This window comes from Acomys russatus, chromosome 13 (genome assembly GCF_903995435.1).
Source record: "Acomys russatus chromosome 13, mAcoRus1.1, whole genome shotgun sequence".
In the NCBI taxonomy this organism is placed as follows: domain Eukaryota; kingdom Metazoa; phylum Chordata; class Mammalia; order Rodentia; family Muridae; genus Acomys; species Acomys russatus.
The window spans coordinates 58,033,363-58,055,721 of NC_067149.1; the positions used below are offsets into that span (position 1 = coordinate 58,033,363).

The 22,359-nt window shown below is 48.1% G+C and overlaps 1 protein-coding gene across 1 annotated transcript; it reads left to right on the forward strand.

Annotated features, from left to right (window-relative positions):
* The first annotated feature begins 3,362 nt into the window (after positions 1–3,362).
* Positions 3,363–21,462, forward strand: Emp1 (epithelial membrane protein 1). Its single transcript, XM_051155487.1, has 5 exons — positions 3,363–3,569; positions 17,578–17,688; positions 20,185–20,281; positions 20,385–20,525; positions 21,264–21,462. The coding sequence occupies exons 2-5, from the start codon at positions 17,611–17,613 to the stop codon at positions 21,428–21,430; spliced, it is 483 nt and encodes a 160-aa protein (XP_051011444.1). The 5' UTR covers positions 3,363–3,569; positions 17,578–17,610; the 3' UTR covers positions 21,431–21,462.
* The last annotated feature ends 897 nt before the right edge of the window (positions 21,463–22,359 follow it).

The window sequence follows — 22,359 nt, forward strand, 5'->3', positions numbered from 1 at the left end:
ACAGATGCAGAAAGAGGGGGCATGCCCGAGTGGCAGGCAGTGTGACACTGTTTCACTGGGCAAGAGAGCACATTTCTTCCTAAGAATGTAGGCTTTTACTGAGGGCCAGTGAAATTGTGCCTGGCTCTTTGCCTCTGTGGAAATGCTTAATCCACTTTCCAAGTGAGGGCAACGGCAACAGAGCAGTTCAAAGTAGATTATTCCAAATTGCTTGGACTAACCCTGTAGACGCTAGAGAGAGCACCATCTCCCTGGCCCGGTGTGCAGCTTTATTGCGCACATATGGCTGTGGTAAAAATCAGATGCTACGTTTTATTTTATTAATTTGTATCTTTTGGGGCATCCTTGTATCACAGGATGGCTTCCAATTTGCTATGACTTTCTGATCCTCCTGCCTCCACATCCTAAGTGCTAGGATTTTAGGCAAACATCACCTCACCGTGCTGTTTTATTTGGTGTTGGGAGTCAAACTTCACATACACCAGAGAATCATATTACCAACTGAGCCACACAGTCTCAGCCCAGTCATGTTTTTGTTCTTGTTTGTTTGCTTTTTGAGATAAGTTCTCCCTATGTAGCCCTGGCTATCCTGGAATTTTCTGTGTAGACCAGGCAGAGATCTGCCTGCCTCTGTCCCCAGAGTACTGGTATTAAAGGTGTGCACCACAATGCTGGGCCTCAGTCAGAATCTTCAAAATATATCCAGAGGTGCAGTAATCTGGCACCTCAGCCAGAATGGATCAGATTCTTCCCTAGATTTAAAAATTATTTTTTAAACCCCACTCAGCGATGCCCAAGGGCTAACATTGAGTGTTAGGATTCCTGGACGGTGTTCATGTTTAAAATATATTGATACAAGCATTTGCCTTTACATTGGACCTCTCTCTTCCCTCCCTCCCTCTCTTCCTCCCCAGCTCCCCCCCTCTGTGCACAAACTCATGTATATAAAGCCCAACACATTTAACAATTTTCTCCATACCTAAACATTTCCAAGTGCACAGGACAGTGGAGAGTAAGCAACTACTTACTACTGCTACACAGGAGGCCGACTTCTGGGTCCCCTCCATCTCCAGGCAGAAGAAGAAGAAAAACTAGACCTCCTGCTTTCTTTCAGCTTTGAGGGCCCCTCCCTCCATCCACCAGCCCCAGGTTTCTCTTTTTAAAAATGCAGCCAGTCCACATTCTCTTCAGCATCTGAGGACTTGACTTCTGGACCCCGGTTCTCCTTTCCACACTGCTGGAGGGGAAGAGAGAGCTTCAAGCTGGCCTAAGGCATGGAGCTAGGGCTATGCATCTGTCAGATCAGGGGCCCAGGCCTCACCAGTCTCCTTTCCCTCCCGGAGAGGTGGGCTGTGCAGCTCCTGGGGTCCTCAGCCTACTGCTGGGAGTGGCTCCCCAGAGACGGGCTTTTTTTTTTTTTTTTAAATCAGATGGGTGATGGTAGAGGTGGGAGGTGAGGAAAAACATGAGAAACTGATGTAATCTTTGTCACATCATCAGTTTTTAATGAAAAATCTAGACAGTTTTATCTTTACAAGGATAAAATTCTATTCTCAGGACTTGTGAGAGGGAAATATCATCTCTCTCTCTCTCTCTCTCTCTCTCTCTCTCTCTCTCTCTCTCTCTCTGTGTGTGTGTGTGTGTGTGTGTGTTCCTCAATAATCCACTTAAAAATATCCTCCTTCCTATAAGATCTGGAGAAATACAGACCTGTGACTAAGCACCACTGAAACTGCCTTAGGGTTTTTACCACCTAGCCTTATCTACACTCTGCTGAACTGCCCGCCCCCCTAACCCTTTCTGTCTTTCGATGGAATTTAAGTTTCAAGAGAGTGGTGATCCAGTCCACGTCTTTGACCCAGTTCTTAGCTGTATAGCAGACATTGGTCAGATAAATGAATAAGTCTCACCGCAAGGCGTGCACTGGATTGGAAGACGTCAGGATTGAAAGCGAATGGCAGCAACAGGAATACTGGGATTTAGCAGCTACCGCAAGTTTCTATATTGTTTCTGAGAAGTCACTTCTCCTATTTAGGAACGTCTTTAGGGAAGTAATCACCGTAACTGATAATGAATGAATATCGTGCACAACTGTATAGGTTCTATATTATAGCCTATCATCTGTCTATCTATCTATCTATCTATCTATCTATCTATCTATCTATCTATCATCTATTTATTCAGAATCTCCTGTATCTCAGGCTGGCCTCAAATTCACCTTGAATTGTGTTTCCCCTTCTACTACCTACCAAGCACTGGCATCTTAGGTGTCAGCCTGTCTACATGTATTTATTTTTATTTCTCTCTCTCTCTCCCTCTCTCTCTCTCCCTCTCTCTCTCTCTTATTCCACAGTAGCCTAAGCTGGCTTGGAACTCATCGTGTAGCCCAAGATGACCATGAACTAACAACAATCCTCCTGCCTCAGCCTCTCAAATGTTGCAGGCATGATCCACCACACCTGGTTGACACATGCTTTTCTTGCCCTGTGTGTGTACTAGGTACCTACTGTTCCCATATGCGCAGGGAGGCAGAAAGGGAGAGAGTAAGTGCCTGGCCTAGTCACATTCCTGGTAAGGAGAGCTTAGATTAAATATGGGCACTCAGGACCCGAACCTCTTTGGTGAGGTGGCCAGGGCTGTGGGATTAGACAACTCTGTAGCCCCCACCCTCTCCCACCCCCAACTCTGAGATTAACTGGGGAGTGGTTCAGGAAGGAAGCTGTGACTGGGTACCTGGCTGGCTTCACAAAAGCCAACTGTGGAGCAACGTCCAAACGATTATCACATGAAGATCAGAGTGCAAAGTCCTTCGTTCGAAGATTTCTTCTTGCAATGCCTACAATCCATAAGGGTGAGAGCGTGCCATTAAAGACCCAGGACTGTGTGCTGTCAATCAGTGCCTCAACATTCAGAGCCCTTCTCCTTCATGGGCCTCAGCCCACTGCCTCCCACAGGTCCAGGGCACCAGGGTCAGGCAGGGAAGTCAACGAGAGAAGAATCTGCTAATTTCCTGGTGATGAGCAACTGCTGATATATGTGATGGGGGAAGGAGAGCAGGGAATCCTGTTTGATGATTAGCTGGGTTTTAATTAACACGGGACTCCCCAACCTGTGTTTTGCCTTATGTCCGTGGCAACCGAGTCTCCTTTCTGGGGAGGAGAAATGGGTTTCAGTAAACAGATCTATTTGTATGACTCTTATTACTCATTTGAAGCAATGTCACTCCTTTTTCCACTGTGGTCTGTGTGTCTGAGTCAGAGGGAGCTACAACAGGGTTCTTTGAATTGATGGCTCACTCCCAGCCACTTCTGACCGACTGCCAACTTAGCAGGGCGTAGCTCACCAACTTTTTTTTTTTTTTTTAATCCAGACTGATTCATAGAAACTCCTTTAAAACACGGGGAAAAGAAACCGCCCATCACACACCCCAGAGCACCAGCCCAGGAAACTTATAACCTCGGGAGGCAGGTCCCTCCCCTCACTGTGGTCACATACCTCCCGAAGAGCGGACCAGACCAGCAGCCAGCTCCACCACTCAGGGCATCTGCCTCAGTCACTGGACACTCCAGGTAGGACTGCTCCCATACTGAGGAATCTTTGCAGGCCACGCTGGGAGGGGGGCACCCCCTGCAGTGTTTAAGCTCTTTGAAGCTGTGCATTTTCTTATTTTCTCTGCTAGCAACCGATCAGAGTCCTTGAAACTTTTAACTCAAAGTAGTGGAGGAATCTGGGACATCAGCTGGCCCCGGCTGAAATCACATTCTCTTGTGGGTATCTGGGTTCTTGCTCTGAGGATGTGGAAGGAACGGGGACTTTGGAACACATCTGAGTGGGGGAAACTCTACGTGCCCTCGAAGTGGCATTGCAAGTTTGAAAGATTTTTCATTTTCATTCAAATTGCTTTGAGATGAAATCTAGGAGAGCATCTTAGACGCTTCAACTTTTCTTTCTGCGCAGACTAAAGGCAACAGGCCATCTCTCTGAAAAGAAAGTTTGCTTTGCTTTGTGGGTCGTTTGTTGGTCTTTTATGCCTGTGGGTGGTGGAGGATAAATATCTGGGTTTCAGTTTGTTTTTGCTACCACACTTACTGCCCCCTTCTAGCCTGTTCATGTCTGCTTAAGTATTTCTTTCTTTCTTGTTTTCCCCCACCCCCTTCTCACAGGATGGGAAGAGGGGATTGGTTTGTTTAAAGAAAAACCGTTAGGGAAACAGAGGCAAATGGTGTTTCAAATAAAACTCAGGAGAGGTTGATGTGGTGGGACGGGAGGGCTGGTGTGGGTTCCGGAATCCTTGGCCAGATGTGGAGGTGGGGGAAGAAGAGGGGGGGCTGAGAGGACTTCAGGGATTCCTGTAAAGCTGTTGAATGGCTTTGTGCTTCCACCCCAACCAGCTGCATTCTGAAGCCAACTTAGGGGCGGGGGAGGGGTGTGTGTGTGTGTGTGTGTGTGGAAACTATCAGGACCACTTAAAGAATTTTGTAAGTGGATGTGGAATTTCTCAGCCTGGCGGTGGTCGTAGTGAGAATATTTAACTTACTGCTTTTGTCCAAAATATTGTATAACTACAAACCCACGTGCTAAACGCAAAATGAGCAAAGGCACCTGGCTCTGTTTGCTTTCGTTTTTATTAGCTTAGCGCTTTCTCGAGTGTCTGTGGAGGTGTGGTTCATTTCAACACAGATGTGCCCCCCCCACACCACCTCTCGTAAACAAACGTGAGTACAGTGACGGGATTCAGCCTGCCGGACAAAGTGGGGTGCCTTCCCCCCCTTTTTAAGAAATGCAGGTCTCTGGTTGGAAGATAAAATTTAAAAGTAATTCAATTGTGTGTCTTGAACAGTCAAAAATCTTTGTAAAGCCACGCCCTTTCCCCCAAGGTGGCAGTGATGAGTATGTGCTTCCCAAGACTTGGGGAACAACTGCTTTGGCTTCCAATGTTTATTACTTCCAGACTGCATGGGTGTGAAGCAGGGAAGTCCAGAGCCACAGTTTCCTGTGAAGATCGCGTACTTGATTGTGGGTACTTGTGCTCTGGTTGAAACTAGGCAGCCTTGAATAAGTCAGCATAAAGAGAATACACTGCCACCAATTGCATGACCTGTGGAGCTGTCTCAAATTCCACTGTTACTTGATGAAAGAGAATATAATGCTTTCTGTGCCCACTGCCACCCCCACCCCCAGCCCCACCCCCATGGAGTTGGAGGAAAAAAAAAAAAAAAAATCACTGCTCTGACTTTTGCTGTTTTCCTTCTAAGTAATGGGAGAGTCCCGGAGCTGTGACCTCTTCTGGGCTTCAGCTCTAAGTCTTTGGCTGTCTTGGAAAAAGAGGTTATTAGCCCCCCCTCTTCCCCTCAGTCATGGCCTTCCACCCCTCCCCTCAGTCATGCAGTCATGGCCTCCCACCCTCAGGCAGCTCCAGTTTTACCCAGAGTCTGCAGAGCAGGGTGGAGTCAGAGTACTGTCCAGGGCTGCTGGACATCCGGTCTGGCACCCCTGTCAGATAGCCCCCCAGGTTTTTACATTGTTCAGAGCACTAAACTGTCCTGGGAGTCGGCAGAGGGCCATGCAGGTCCAGCCAGGCTGATTGTGTCCCAAGGCTGTGGCTATGGGCAAGTAGTAAGGGGGCAGCCCTCTGCCAGAGGACAGACCTCTGTCCCCAGACCTTGAGAAAGCTTGGCTGGTTTTCTCACCGTCTTTGGTCTCCTTTGGAGACAAGATTAGGCAGGTCTCCAGCCCTGTGGAAGGGCTCCATGGAAGCTGGCGGGAATGCAGGGCCTGGGAATGCTGGAGCTGGGTGCTCAGGGCCTCTTAGCTGTCTGGGGACTGTTGCAACTCCGGACCTGCAAGGTAATAGGCACGGCACATTTCTGTGGAGGTGAAACAGATTTTTTTGAAGCTTCCACAAAACCTGATGGATCTCCGCCTGGGATGTGGCCAAGGTGAAAGACACACGGCAAATTGGTTCCATGTCTCTATTCTTCATTGCCTTTACAGAACTTTAAATTTGGAAATTGGGCATGGCAGTTCATACCTGTAATCCCAGGACTCAGGGAGCTGAGGCAGGAGATTGCTAAGGGCTCCAGGCCAGTGTGGGGCCAACCTGGGTACAGAGTGAAACTCTGTCTAAAAAACAAACAAACAAACAAAAAACAAAACAAAAAACCAAAACAACAACAAAAATGTGAAGTTAACCTTATTGTCTTACCATATGCAGAAATCTGTCTTTTATGTCACCGCGGACAGATGGCTCATAGCTCTTTGGAATACCAGGGAGGGGACACCCAGACTGTACGTGCCTCAGAATGTACACCCACACCCATCCTTCTTTGCGGGACAGCAAATCCTATCAGACAGAGTTTCTGAAATTCAGCAAAAATGGCTTCTCTGAAAGTTCTTGTTTTGCAGGCCTGAAATGACCCAGATTTTTTTTTTTTTTTTTAAATTCTGGTTCGGCTGCTGCCCCACCCAATGCTCTACACTCCAGTTCCTCTAGATATTCCATCTTCGTTTAATGTTTAATTAGTATAGTTTGATGGAATGGCACTGAACATACACTCTTGCTTTTCTTTATTATCCAAGTAGAGGGTCTCACTATGTAGCCCTGGCTGCCCCGAACTTGCCATGTAGACCAGACTGGCTTTGAACTCGCAGAGATCTACCTGCTACTACTTCTTGAGTGCTGAGATTTCAGGTCCTATGACACTACGGTCAGCTGTTCTGTTTCTCTATGAATATCTAGGCTGGGGCCTAGAACTTTCTCTACCCCTCTTCCCTGAATGCTGGGGTTAGAGGAGTGCGCTCTCACTGCTGACAGAAAGTGCACTTCAGACATATTGAAATTGCCCACCTAGTCACCCCCTTCCTACGTAATCAATTCTGAACCGTCTCATTCTATAAGCGCACAGCTGTGGTCCCTTCTGTAGCTCAGTACATATGTATGCAAAGCTACCTGACATACGCTGTCAGAAGTCTCCGGGACTCTTAGACGCACATGGAGTGACACACCCAGTGTTACTATCTACTGTGTCATCGTTAAATTGACACAGTCCCTGAAACGCAAGCTTCTAACAGCCTTTTGGGGATTGCTTCTGATTCTGTCGAGAGTTGCTTGTAGTGCTCGCCTGCACACTCTTATAGCCTGGAGGGGCAGCAGGGTGCCGGATGAAAAGAGCCTCTAACTGCTCGCAGTCTGGATGTCAGTTCCTTGAAGGGCTATGATTCTTGAGTACCATGGAACTAGAATTTTCTGGACCCAAGTCTTGTTTTTGGGGATACTCTTTTCAGGTGACCCCGAATTCTGGGTTGTCCTTGTTCTTCCGGTTAGGGTTTCCTTGGATTTTTAACACTCATTTTCCAAAAGTAAGTCCCTACGACGACTGTGATGCTTCATTTCCTGGTACGCTGACTTGTGAAACAGTTGCCTCAGTGTGACTGGGGGGTGGGTGGGGGTGGTTCCCTGACACCCAAAGAGAAAAACACAAATGTGGACACTGCTGTTTCTGAATCTTCCTTTCTGGGTGGGGTAGGGGCAGGGCAGGGGGGCTGGGGTGGGGGTGCAGGCCTGTGGTGGCAATGGTTTCTTCCCTGCTGCAGAGAGAGCATTTCTCAGGAAGCAAGGAGGCTCTTCACACTGGTGCTCTGGGCCTTATGTGGCTGAAGCTGATTTGGGCTTTCCTGAGTCTCTTTGGTGGAGTCCTCTTACAAACAGGCAGTTATAATACGGTACTGTTGGCACAGGCTAGAAGTGTGTCACTTATTGTGTGGGGCAGGGAGGGCATGGGAGATGACTGAGTAGAAAGATGAGGCTGTGGTCTTGCCTTGAATAGTCCCTGTGCTCAGAAGCGTGCCCCTAAGAAAGAAAAAACGAAACAGCTTGGCCACCAAGACCCCCACCCAAGGCTCTGAAAACTCTAAGACCCTACCACCTCTGTTTTAAGAAAGCCCTTGAGTTCCTCCTAATGGCTAACTTAATCCATCAAAGTTGCATAATCAAACTAGGGGCTCAAGACATTGCCCATGGGCAGTATGCTTTTGCCTAGCATGCGCATGGCTCTGTATTCTATTACAAGAACTGGAGGCCAAGCGGGGCAGGGAGCAGGTGGTTCCTGCTGCCCTAGCTGATCCAAGATTCCTTGGGCACAGTATTCAAAGAACTCACCTGAAATAGTCCTGGATATCACCTGCACTTGGAAAGAAGAAAGATGTTTGGTTTATGAGACAAGGGGTGCCATCTCAGGAGTGGTCTACGAAGATATCCACTTACTGTGAGCTAAATCGGGCTCCGAAACTGAGCTGGTCCTGGGCGAGGCACTGCCTGCCTCTCAAGGAAGGAGAGCGGGTGCAGGTGTGGGTGGAGCAAAAAGAGGACACACAGGGAGTAAAGGGAAGGCTAGGGGACAGGGACATGGGGGGAGGGGCGGGAGAGGGGATGTAGGGGGGTGGGGGTGGGGCAGAGGTGGGGGAGGGGCAGTGAGAGAACGTGAGCAGAACTGGGTGCTGGGTGTTGAGGCAAGCAGAGAAGTCTAGGACAGAGAAAGTCAGGGAGACAGTAAGCAGGCACGGAAGACATGGCTGGCCTCTTTCCTGACTTATCTCCTTGACTGTCCTCAATACTCACAGTCTCAGGGTCGCCCTTGGACCAAAGTTCTGGGTTTTTTTTTTGTTTTGTTTTTGTTTTTTGGTCCCCCATGAAAATCTTGCCTCTTTCCTTAGTTTTGGCATGGTTGATGTATGTTTGGGGACATGGATTTTAAAGGCAGAGTTCCAGCATTTCTCCTTTCAGGTGAGAGATGAGAGCCCAGTGAGGAGCTTGATCTTAGACCTTTGCTTTCAGAAACCTAAGCTCTTTCCCTTGGGGTCTGAGAGAAGGGAATGGAAGAAAGTTTTGCTAAACTGCAACCCTGAGTTTTGCTCACTCAAAACTGAGCCCAGGGGCTTTCCTTTGCTCACAGCTGCTCTCTGAGCTTCCATAGGGGGGAGGGTGTGTCCTAGGGGTGAAGATAGAAACTGTCTCAGGGTTTGACAGGGCTAGCCGCCTGTCCTGGAGGGGTGGGGGGGGCGGGGCTTAGAAAGCAGCGTGACAGGAAAAACCAATAGCCTTTGAAAGACCCTTTGTGTAGACCACTGGGACTATTTTGAGGGACTGTTGAACTTTGATCAATTTGAAAGTTGGGGGAGGGACAGAACCACTAATATCTGGCAAAACCTCAGACAAGTGCGGGGCGTCGTGACGCATGCCTTTAATCCCAACGCAAGGGAGGGTTGAGGCAGGAGGATTGCTGTGAATTCAAGGCTAGCAGAGATTACATGGTGATTCTGTCTCAAAATATCAAAGCTAGCTCAGTGGGTAAGTGCTCACCATTAAAACAAGAGGACCTGAGTTTGATTCTCAAAGCCCACGTAAATAGCTGGGCGTGGTAGCTTGGATTTATAATCTCAGCTATGGGGAAAGAGAGGCGGGGATATCCCTGGGCCTCATTGCCAGTTAACCAAGCCAGTAGCGAGACCCCCATCTCATAAACACAACAACAATAAACCAAGGTGAAGACAACTAAAAAATGAATGACACCCAGGGTTGTGTTCTGGCTTCTACACACACACACACACACATGCACACACACACATGCACACACACACACACACACACACACACACACACACACACACAGGCACGCACGCAGGCATGCACCTAAGCACCCATTTAAGACAGATAAAAGGCAGAAAACTAAGCTGAAGTGTCAGTCCGCAACAGTGGCTTCATTCTAACTTTGTTACTTGGGAGGTAGTGGTCTTGTCAAAGGATGTGAGTGAAAGATCCTAATACCTCTCAACACTATGTAGCCAACTTCTCTGAAACTGAACCAAGCCAGCAGCCCACCCAGCATACTTGGGTGCCCCTGCAGTCCGCAGTCCTCCAGCTCTCTCTGCCATTGCCAGTTGAAGCATGTTGCTGCCACCTGCTGTGGGATGGCCACACCCAGAAGCCTCCAGGGCCCCGCCACACCTAGATTTTTCTTACCAAACCCTAGTTACTATCTTGGCAACGTCTTCCTGAAGGACAATCTGGAGCTTCGGTCCTCACCCAGGACACATCTTCCTGACACTGGCCACCTGCAGCCAGAGGGTGTGGGCTGAAATCAGGCTTCCCAGGCCAGGTCTGTCCGTCTTCAGCCTTTGCAGATGTGCTCCACATCCACCCACTCCATGGACATAATGGAGGACAAGCGGAAATAAGAGAGAGACGAGGGTGGGGTGGTGGGTGGTGGGGTGGGTGGGGCGTCTCTGTGGATGCATCTGCAAAAACAATATTCATGCTATTTGCTTGCCTCTGCATAGTCCCTGGCTCTCAGGCTGCAGAGAAGCCTCAAGACCCTCCCTTCCCTCCCACTGGCCTGATCCTCTCATGTTACACTTATGAACAAATATGAGCTACAACATATGGCTTGCTTTGTGTTAGCTACAGACCCTTCAATGCTCATGCTAGCGCCATGAGGGCCTTAAGAAGTTTGAATTTAGAGGGCTCTCTATGTCACTTGAGGCTCTCCTCCCTAGATTTCACCAAGCAGACAGGTTTTGCAAAACCTCTCAGATCTGGCCATGAGCCAGACAGAATGTTTGTGGGAACCGGTCTCACCTTTCTAATTGGACTTCCCTCCTGCCCTCCCTCCTGCCCTCCCTCCTGCCCTCCCTCTTCTCTCTCCTTTCTTTCTGGTTGTTCTTTCTGCTCCATTTTTCTTGTTTTCTTCACACTTCCCTCTATTTTCTTTTTTCATGTTTTTTTTCCTCGTCCTCCCCCTCTCTTCCTTTCTTTGTGTCTTTCCCTTCCTCTCCTCCTTCCTTCTAACATGTCTGCTATTCCCCGAGCTTTACTCCTTGGCTCTATATTCTAACTCTGTGTGACTGTTTACACAAGCTGCTTTAGCCCCACAGAGACTGCACTGTCTATGACAGGCCACTTTTGTAGGTGCTATTTCCCCTTTGACCCCCCAGGGCCACAAAGAAACAGCTGTTTCCCCGAAGCATCCAGATCCCTGTTTCTTTCACTGCTCAGTTTTTGATGGGCACAGAATCTCCCAGAACTTGAAGCGTCAGCCTTAGCGCGACCTGCAGTGCTTTCTTCCCACACTGGACATCCCGTATGCAGAGACAGGAAGACGTGGTCCTCCAGGATCCCCCCCCCCCCCACCCTGTTTCCCACGCAGAGATGCTTGCCTCCCTTTCCATCTGTACGTAAAACAATGCTGAGGATGGAAAAGTACACATGACATAAAGCAACAATAACAATGGCCAGGAAAGCTCATCCGAGGTCCCCTCCACTCAGCTTGCCTTTAATCCCAGCCTTTCTCTCCTCCAGATACATCCTCCACACTGGTCCCCAAGGGCAGGGCTTCCTTTTTCAGTTGCCTTTATGTCCCATGGACATCTATTTTTGCCAACTAAGATGATCCTCAGTGGGAACACAAACACATTCGAACCCCAAACGCAACCAGAATGGTTTTGACATGGAGGAGGGCAAGCCGACTTCCATGCCACCCTGCAGTGTCCTTAGGACGCACAGGTAGCCTCAGATTCATTTCCAGAGTCACACTGAGAAAGATGTGCCCAGTCGGGGATGACCCATGAAGGCTACTTGACCCAGCCCCTTTTCCAGTGGCTTTGCCTTTTCTCTTTCCTCCTGCCTTTCAGGAAATGCCAGGTCTTTGATCAGATGGTGTGAGAAAGCTTTCACCCCAATTTGCAGTTAGCCAACAGGAGATGGAAGGACAAAGTAGTGAGAGAATAACATCAGGACTGAGCTGTGCCGTGTGTGTGTGTGTGTGTGTGTGTGTGTGCGCGCGCGCGTGCGCGCGTGCGGGGGCTGGGGATTGGGTCAAGGGCTTCAGAGTGCTGCACAAGTACTCTGTTTGTTTTTGTTTTTGACACAGGGTTTCTCTGTGTAACCCTGGCTATCCTGGAACTGTCTATGTAGACCAGGCTGGTCTTGAACTCACAGAGCTCTGCCTGCCTCTGGCTTCTGAATGCTGGCATTAAATGTGTGTGCCACTATGCCCAGAGTAGGCAAGCATTCTTTCTTACTGACTGAGTTATACCTGAATTCTGTGGGCTGTATGTACTGTTGAAAGGACTTTTCTAATAGGTCTTGGTGGGTAGCTCCCCAAGACAGGTTGCGTTTAAGTGTGATTTACATAGTTTTTCAGGTTGAGTTTATAGATGAGTTTCATGGTTTTGGAAGCAATTTTTAAAGCCACCCCTTAGCCTGGAAGTTCTATAGTTACAGAAGTCAAATGGAAACAGACAATGTGAAGTTTGCGCATAATAAGATGCCCAACCCATACGTGTAGTGATGTATCAAATAATTTACAAAAATGATAGAGGGCTATAAAGAAAAAAGGAAGCTCTGGAGTGATGGCTCCATGATTAAGAGCACTGGATACAACTCCCAGCACCCACATTTCCCAGCTGGTGGCTCACAGTTGTTTGTAACTCCAGCTCCAGGGGACCTGACACCATTTTCCGGCCTCCATGGGTACCACACATTCTCATGATACACAGACATACATGTAGACAAAACACTCATGCACATAAAATAAAAATTTTTTAAATGAAAAAAAAAAAAAAAAGGAGAGAGAAAGGCTTCCTTTATGTGGCCCTTAGTCACTTTGCAGTTAATTTCCAGGTTGAAGAAAATATTGCCCTCCTTGGTTCATTTATTTGTTCATTAACGAGGTGTATCTGGTACCTGTCACAGAGTCTGCCCTGAGGAACTCAGACTCCTCAGGGTGGGGGAGCCAAATGTGGGCATAAAGAGCTCTGTCATCAGGCGGGCTGTCATTTGGGCATTTATTAGGACTGCCAAAGGACTATAACAGAACAGGAGGGAAGAAAAGCTACTTCAGACCTAGGAAATGAAGGAGGCAGAATCTGAGCTTGGTGAAAAGATTACTAGGTAGTTCCTCTGGGAAAGGCATAAAAGCAGCTTTCAGTTTTGCAAGTAAAATTCCCAGGATTCCATGGGCAGCCGTCTGGCAGTCTCCCTGGAGACTGGTGCTTGTCTGGGTTGTGGTAGGAGGATGGAAGTTTGTAGGTTGAGGAGGGACATGGTTGGATAATCCAATACCATCAGTACACCACAGAGCGTGGGGACGGGAAGGTTAAAGATAGCGTCATGGGAGGGCCTGATGCCAGCATCCAGACTAGAATCCTGACCCTGGGGCGAGAAGTTAGAGACCCAGAGTAAGATAATACAGGCAGAGACTCCCACCTAACTGGGATGCTTCAGCCAGGAAATCAGGTAGACACAGAAGTGGCAGCTGAGCTGTTATTGCTTGTTTCCTCCTGGTAATGGACTATCTTAGATGCCCCACCCCTTCCTGGAAATTCCTAAACTAGTCTCAGCCGGTCAAACCCACATACGTGGTCCCAGGAAGCATCTTGTATGTCTTGCCATCCATAGAGACTGTTTCATTGGTTCACCCACTCTCACGTGGATCGTGGGGCTTTATACAGTCAGGATGGTAGCTCAGCACTAAGGAGGCAAGAGGATTGCCACAAGTTTGAGGCCAGCTGCACTTGGCTCCAAGCATTTTGACCCCCATTTTTTCCTACTAGTTACTTCTTTCTAGGGTGTCCATTCATGCCTATTGGTTGTTTCTCAGTTTCCCTAGACCCCAAGCACACCGGGGCCAATCATATAGTGCTTACAGGGGGGAGTACAAGAGAAGCACTCTTGCTCACATAGAAGCCAGCGCACCACCACGAGCCACATTCCTGGTATGGGAGTCCCCGACAACAGATGACACACTTTGGGCCTGTCCATGCATCCCGGGGTAGGGGGTGGGAGGGAGGTGCTACACTGGGACCTTCAGAGCTGTGGTGCTGTGTAGTCTGCTTCCAGCTTTGGTCCACCCCTCAAGGATGAGGAACATGCTTTCCGCTGAAGAAAGCCAACCACAGCGTTTTGGAGAAACACGAGGGAGAATTCCATTATATTGCTTCAGTGGGACACAAGTTACAGCAGCCTCTACTTTCCAAATTGTCTAAATACTTCTAATGCTCTGGTTCGCTTTGTTTTTATGGTGGTACTGAGGGCCGATCCCAGGCCTCTGAACATGCCAGGCAAATGCTAGACCAGTGAGGTACATTCTGAGTCCGAGACCAGAAATGATTTTATTCCCTGGACAAGGAGTGGGTCTGTCAACAAGCTACAGAAGACCATGGTGGGCAGGAGCCTCGAAAGTATAGATTTGTACTCATTCTTACTTGCTGTTGGCTAGGTTCTCAGACGCCCACCCATCAACCTCCACTGTTAGTTTTCTCAAAAGACCTTGAGGGTTTTGTCCTTCTAAAGCAACGGTTCTCAGCCTTTAGAGGGACCCTTTAGACACAAAATTATTTTTGTTGCTGCATCATAACTGTAATCTTCCTACTGTTATTAATTATAATGTAAAGATGTGATGTGCAGAATATCATATGCAACCCCTGTGAAAGGGTTGTTTGACCCCCAAGTTGAAACAGCTGTTCTAGACTGAGAGGTAAAGGGTAGGCTCCCTAATACGGGGCCTGGGAAACCATAGATGAGCCAACACAGAGATTTCATAAGACGTCCCACTGTGTTTTCCAAGTATTTTGGAAGAGGGGTACTAAAAATAATGGAAGGGCTGGGTATGGTGGCACACGCCTTTAATCCCAGCACTTGGTGGTAGAGACAGGCAGATCTCTGTGTGTTCAAGGCCAGCCTGGTCTACAAAGCAAGTCCAGGACAGCCAAGTCTACATAGAAAAACACTGTCTCAAACAAACAAACAAACAGGAAACCCCTCTAAGCCAACAATGGATGACATTGATAAAACTTGACAAGGCTGGGACAGAGAAAAGATGATGTTATGTGTATTATGTAGTAACCACGTTAACAGCCTCCACAGTAGCTGGACACAGCAGCCAGAAGCAGGGAGAACTGTGTGTCTTGCTCACTAAGGACATTCATCCATCTGAGATACTTTGCTCCCTGCCTTAGGGAAAACACACAACCCCCATCCCCAAACTCAGATAAAAGCCTCACCTTTAAGTTTGAGCCCCTCACTTGTTCTTCTCCCTGACAGCAGGCAGGGGACAAGCACTAGGTGGGCACATGCTGAGGTAAGGCATGGGATGGAGTGGCTGGGAGGGCACATGCTTCTCAGATATGATGAGGGGGTCACTGGATGAGACTGAAAGTGGGGTGAAACAAGACAGACCCTACTGTATCAGGTCCCAGGGCAGCCATGGTGTCAGAAATTCCACCTGCCTGTCAGGCAACTCGTTTAGAGTTTGGTGGATTGCTTTCCACTCCTGGCTCTTCCATGACTTCTCACTATTCGGAGGATATTTGTAAATTATAAACAAAGTGAGCAAGAGTCATTAAAGAGTCAAGGAGGGGTGACCGCAAACACCCGTTATGTAATTCTTGTGTCTTCTTACCCTGAGCCGGCTTTATTCTGGAGGGAAAGCCTGAAACAGAGGGTACATCAGAGGCCTGGGCTGAGAAAGGCCAACTTTCTCTGGTGATTCTGGAGGATGCGTTCTTAGGATTCTCCCCACTCAAGGGACAAGGACTAGACAAAAATGACAACTAATGAAGACCCAAGTAATTTTAGCCATATGGCTGCCTGGTGAACTAGCCCACCGAAGCTCTTATTCCTTGACCTTGACATGGGGTGGCCTGTGACTCACTGGATTGGGTTGGCAACAGTTATCCTGCCTCATAGAAGAGAAACAGAAATGACAGCAACAATCTCGGCAACCCTGTTATTAGTACCGCGTGCCAGATGCTGCACGAGGTAATGCTCCAGTTCAACCCTCACACCTCTGGGTGTATCGTCATAATCACCCTTGCTTCATTTATGAGGAGGCTGAAGCAGAGACCAAGGCACTTTGAACAGTTCTAAGCCAACTTCTAACTAAAAAAAAAAAAGCTTTTTGCCACACGTGAAAGCCAACTGCGAAGTTAGGGAGGCATGCAACGACTCCAGAAAAGCAGCGGTGTGAATGAAGGAGAGAAGACTCACAGGCCCGAGAGCTCCAGTCTCTCTCCAGAGGCAGTAGTAAAATGTCAACTTTGTCATACACAGTTAAATTGGAAACAGTCTCTGCCCCCTCACCACCATCCCCCCCCACCCCCGCCACCAAATTGGAAGGAAGTAGCCAGTGGGAAAAGAGATTTTTGCAGAGTGGGAGCCAGTGTCTAGGAAGAGCCAAGAGCCCAGGCATGTGATAGATCACACCTGATTTTGAGTACCTAACGAGAAAGCGAGAGGAGATAAAAGACACCTGAAATGTCAGAATAATGATAGTATCGGTGTTCTAATAAATGCCTACCGTACCATGAAAGTGGCTTAAGCACACTCAAAGCATCAATTAAAGCAGGTGGAGTGAGGGGGGAAGCAGGCAATTGCAGGATACATGCAGTCATCTCCTCTTATTGGTACATCCGCACACACTCCCTGCCCAGAGGGTGAATAGCCCCCAGTCCTTTCCTTTTGATGTCTCTCTGAGCTGTCTCTGCATCTAACTGTCATGTGCATGACGCCGAGATCATGCAGCTGACAGACACCAGAAGAGCTCCTCCGAGGGCACCTCTCATACTTCCCTTAGTTTTCAGTTTTTATGACTAGCAGCCTTGGCTGAAATCATTGCTGAGAACTTTTGTTTACCCACACAGAATGTTAATTTGTATTAGTCCCTAGTCTTCTGCGCAGTGATTTATGCATCTGTTTGTCTTCGGGGATGGGTCCGAACGACTGAGGTTGCATAAACACCACACGCCAGTAAAAAGCACATCTGGTGTTAGCTCAAGCTTGACTCTTCCGTCGTCCCAGAGCTGTCATGTCGAGCCGTAGGAAATCTAACATTGCCCTAGACCCACCAAGAGGCACGCAGGGCCAAAGGCTCAGGTGTTACAAATATTAGTGTGGAATGCTAAATCAGTAAGTGATCAGACCATTACACTGTAATTAGGTTGTCATGATATTGGATGCCAAAGAGCACTGTAATAACAGAAGTTGTATCTCTCCCATTTTACGTCTCATCCGGGATCAAATTAGTAGCCAATTTGCTCTATGGCCATTGAGTAATAGTGGCTTGTTCTGCAGAATGCATCATTTTGATTTAGACTGCTGGGAGCATGGATGCTTTCCTTGTGCTATCTGAAATTTTGTTTGCTGCTGTTGCAGGGTTCCTGAGGTGACAAAACCCTTTTCAAAACTCAAAGCCCTATTTTTGGCCTGTAAGTCACACACAAAACATTAACAGCTGTTAGAAAACAGAATGCTCTTTTAAATGTAATGAATATTAAGGAATATAATACTCTTCATAATAAAGAAATGAATCTATAAACATGTGGGAACAAAGCAGAAATACATGCCAGCCATCAGGGGTATTGATCGGATAAGGCGAAGAGCAGTTTTAAGAAATTTTGATGCAATTTCGAATTTTAAAAATTGTCACACTTTTTTTATGTTAACAGCCTCCAAAGTGAGAAGGTGGGGGTTTGTCTTACTGAATGTGACAGTAACCTTTTGGTCTCCCCTGTCTTTGTTTTCAGAACTCTGTACTCAAGAGTCACCCAAAGGCCAAGATGTTGGTGTTACTGGCTGGTATCTTTGTGGTCCACATAGCCACCGCCATTATGCTGATTGTCTCCACCTCCTCTAACGTGAGTCACGCTCTCTTGTTTATTCACCCAGGATCTCTGAAATATTTTTGCAAAATGTTAAAACTCGTGTGTGTGTGTGTGTGTGTGCGCGCGCGTGTTGTTGTTAGGATGGAGTGGGGTGGGGTGTTAAGTCACAGTGCAGAGAACTTCTAGCTTAGCTGCGGGGGGGTGGGGGGGAGAATACTCGATCAAAGAATGAAATAACCAAAGTATAAAAAATCAAGTGGTTTCTGTAGGCATGCTGGGAGGTAGGAAGTACAGGGAGACATCTTCAGCTTCTAGAAGGATCCTCTCTACCAAAGGAAGAGATTGAGGTGCATTTGGAGGGCGGGGCTCCTGTTAGAGACAGGAAGGATATGGAAGAAAGTAGAAATGCGCTGCAGGCAGGAGGGCTGGCAAAGATGCCCAAGATGCCCCCCCCCTCCCCCAATGCGACAGACGCGCTCTGCCAGCTCAGGAGTTTAAAGCTGTCTATCCATGAGCCAGACTTCGCTGAGATTCTTGATAAGGGTAGGTGGACGTGAGAGAACAAGAACAGAACTTGGTTATTAGGTTGACAGATTCAAGTTTTGCGTGGAAGTTGGCGTGTGAAATGGAGTTTAATTCCTTGCAGGGTTGCAGGGCTAACCAAATACGCAAAAAAAAAAAAAAAAAAAAAAAAAAGATTCTATAGTGAGCTCTGTTCTTTGCTTTCTGAACCCGGGTCTACACTGACCTCTAGTGGTGATTTTTAGTGTCCATTTTGCTTGTATTGTCTCAGACAAAATGAGCCAGCTTCTTGAACTTAGAAATTAAAGCTGCTAGTCAATTGTAATGGCAGGGCTTGCTTGAAGGAGGTGGAGGCAAGAAGATCACAAGTTCGAGGCCAGCCTGGGCTACATATTTTGCCGGGCGTAGCGGCTCTCGCCAGCCTGGTCTATGTAGTGAGTTTCAGGACAGCCAGGACGACATAGAGGAACCCTGTCTCAAACAAAAAACAAAACAAAACAAAACAAAAACAACCAAACCAAATCAAATCAAACCAAACCAAACCAAACCAAAAATGAAGTTAAGGCAGCCAATCATTAGATCCTGGAACTCGCTAGAACTCAAAGATCTGTCTGCCTCTGCTCCTCACATGCTGGTTTTGAAAGCATGTGCAGCGGCTGCCCGGAAGGAAAGAGTGAATAGCTTTTAAAGTCCAGAGAGAAGGGGCTTTGCAAACATCTGCGGGTGTAAATACAAGCGAGGCCAGCTTAAATCGTATGATACAAGACAGGGCACAACCCCCCGCTGATCCTGGCTCCTCTGGGTTTGTGATTTAGCCATTCTGGATGCCGACTTCCATGCTTCACAGGATAACGATGTGGCAGACTTCAAACTGTACCAAGAGATGCCCACATGCTTTATCTCTCACACAGCCCGGACGTGAGGCTGCGATTATGCGCGCTTGGGCTTCCGGTTTCAGCTTGTTTTGTGCACATGCAGACAGGACTCTGCTCTTATTTCCTATTTCAGTGGCAAACTGTTTTTCTTGGTCCAGGCAAGAAAGGATGCTGGAGCCACGGTGAGCCCTAAGATGCATGGCTTGGTCAGCCTTGTGCTTTCAGCCATCCCTGCCTTCAAAGCTGTGATATGGATGACTTTTCATGCTGTGACAGTCTGCATCTGATCCTTGTGTATAAACTAAAGTGGTCCCTTGGGCCACTAGGTGCCGCCTTGCTTTCCCAGTAGCCCTCCTGTTTCTCAGTTGTCTCCAGACCTTCAAAGATGTGTTTTTATTTTGAACAGTACGTGCATGTTCGTGGGCTTGCACATATGAGCGCTCATGAAGGAGATGTGGGAGCCCCTGAGGTGGAGTTACAGGCAGCCATGAGCCTCCTGGTGTGGGTGCTGGGAACTGAACCCCAGTCCTCTAGCAAGAGTAGGAAGTGCTCTTAATTGCTGAGCGGTCTCTCCTGACATCTTTGCTCTTGCTTTTGTGTTTTGAGACAGTCTCATGTAGCCAAGCAGCCTATATTGGTCTCAGACTGACTATCTGAGTGGAAGACTTTAACCTCCAAGCCTGCTGTGACTTTTCCAGGATGTTGGCATTTACAGAGCTGCTACAAGCATGGCTTAACCTTTTTTATTTTCCTAGTTAGCCAAGTACTTAAATGTGAGTCTTTTAAAGTGTATTGTGCGTATTCAATGCTCAGTTCCTCACCCAGAGCTTTTGTGCCTTAGGAACTTTAGATTTTTAACCACTATGGTGGAGTTTCTTGTGTGTGTGTGTGTGTGTGTGTGTGTGTGTGTGTGTGTGTGTGCATGTGTTTACATACACCATGAATAGAGGGTCACAATTCTCTCTCTTGGGACCTTTGTGACTCTGGCTCTGCTTTCTGCAGTGACAAGAGGCTTAGCCATACTTACAGCTGCACGCAGTGTTTGGTGAAGCTTCGGTCTTGACACACGATGGTGTTCTCTTGTGAAGCAGAAGAGCAATTCTTACACAACTCTGTCTCCTTCTGGTTTCAGGTGTGGATGGTGTTAGATAACGTAGAATCATCCGTGGGGCTTTGGAAGAACTGCACTGCTGGTAACTGTGACGGCACTCTGTCGTACGGCCACGAAGGTATGCGTGCCAAGATTGATGCCGAGACCATCACGGGTGTGGGCAGCAGGATGTCCAGACTCTCAGGTTGTCTAATGCTCCTGCCCCTGCCCTGTGTTCACAGATGCTATCAAGGCAGTGCAGGCCTTCATGATCCTCTCCATCATCTTCTCTGTAATCTCCCTTGTGGTCTTCGTGTTCCAGCTCTTCACCATGGACAAAGGAAACCGATTCTTCCTCTCAGGGTCCACCATGCTGGTGTGCTGTGAGTATCCAGAGAAGAATCAGTTTGACACAAGAGATCCCCCTCCCCACACATACACGCTGGGGATGAACCCGGAGCCTTAAAGCGCTACACAAATACCCTACTACTGCATTGCATGCACCCCTGGCCCTGCAGGAAAAGCTCTCCACGACCTCATCATTGCTTCAGTCGTGCCCAGATTAGCTCACGGCGATGTGAGACTACATTGGGCCGCTCTCTCCTCTAGTTACCTGTTGGTGGCCTGATATTGCTGCTCGGATTAATGACCCCCCAGACGCTTTATTATTTAAAAAAGCAAATGTCCCTAGGAGCTACCAAGTGGTTGGACACCATCAGGAGCCCCTCTATACAGAAGGCGAGAAGGTGGGGGTCCTCAAAGAGATTCAGCCATTGCTGTGCATGGCGTTGCACAATTGTTGCAATGCCCATCGTCTCCACTCTTCCCAGAAACACTCAGTTTGGTAAAAGGCCATGCTCCTCTGATAGCACCATACCTAGACATGTAGGGGACCAGATGGGAAAGGGAGGTGGAAAGCAGGATGCTTCCTGATTTATGTCTCATCACACACACACAAACCAGTGCAGATATGAGAGCCCATATATCTCTCCCCACTGACGTACCATCAAGCCTGAATCTGGGCAAACCAACAGGGCGACCTTTTAGGGACGAACAACTAGCGCTCACTTTTTTCACTGTTGTCAAGAATGCCAACCACGACACCTCCCTTGCTCTTTCAGGGCTCTGCATCCTGGTCGGGGTGTCCATCTACACTCATCACTACGCCCACGGCGAAAGGAACTTTGCCCAGAGCAGCCACCAAGGCTATTGTTTCATCCTCGCCTGGATTTGCTTCTGCTTCAGCTTCATCATTGGCATTCTCTATATGGTCCTGAGGAAGAAATAAGCTGCACTAGCTTACAGGGATCTAGAGGGGGGGGGGGGGGGGGGAGGGAGGGAGTGGGGAGGAGGAAGCAGCTTAATCTGGGAGGGAAGCAGAAGTCACTGTGTAGGAATTAACCAAGGGAGGGGAGGGGGAGGGAAGGAGAAGGAAGAATGGGGGAGAGGCTCAAACCCAAACCATATCTGGGGGTGGGGGTGAGGGGTAGGGGTGGGGTTCTCTACCGCCCGGCACCTATCCTTGGAAGAAAGTTGTTGGCTACTACGCTGATGCTTCCTTGAGGCCACCAGAGAGTCCTCCTCTAGTCACCAAATACGTCCCCCCCACCCATCTATGCTCGGTTACATATTACCACTTAGGGCCTCACCGGCTGCTGTACTGCTGGATCCCCTCCTGAGGGAGACTGCTGGGTCACACACAGAGATCTCCCAAACCTACGTCACCAAGTGGTACAAGTCCTGGCAAGAGCAGATACTGCCTCTGTGCTGAGTAGGCTAAGCCTGGAGGTCACCCTGTCCCTGTGACCTAAAACCAAATGCCAAATTCAGGTCTCAAGTGAGTTTAGTGGGAGCTTGGGGCGGGAAGCCGATATCCTTATTTGATGGCTTTTCTGACAGAAGATTAGAAAGGGAGATGGTTTATAAGGTCAAGTTGGTGGGATTGGCCTAACCAAGAACAAGAGTTTTTTTTTTTTTTTTTTTTTTTTTTTTTTACCCCAGAGGACCTGGGAGGTAGGTGAAGATAGGCAAAGTCTCTGTCATGCTTCACTGAGCTGTCCCTCAAGGAGGCCTCCTGTTGGCGACTCTGCTAAACTCTCACTTAAAGCCAAGGCAGCTTTTCTGGAGATTTTCCTAGATTCTCTAGAGCCAAAGATGAAAAGGCCCCACAATCTGTAGGTTCAAAGGGCATGCCCACCACAGTGCTATAGTAAGGTC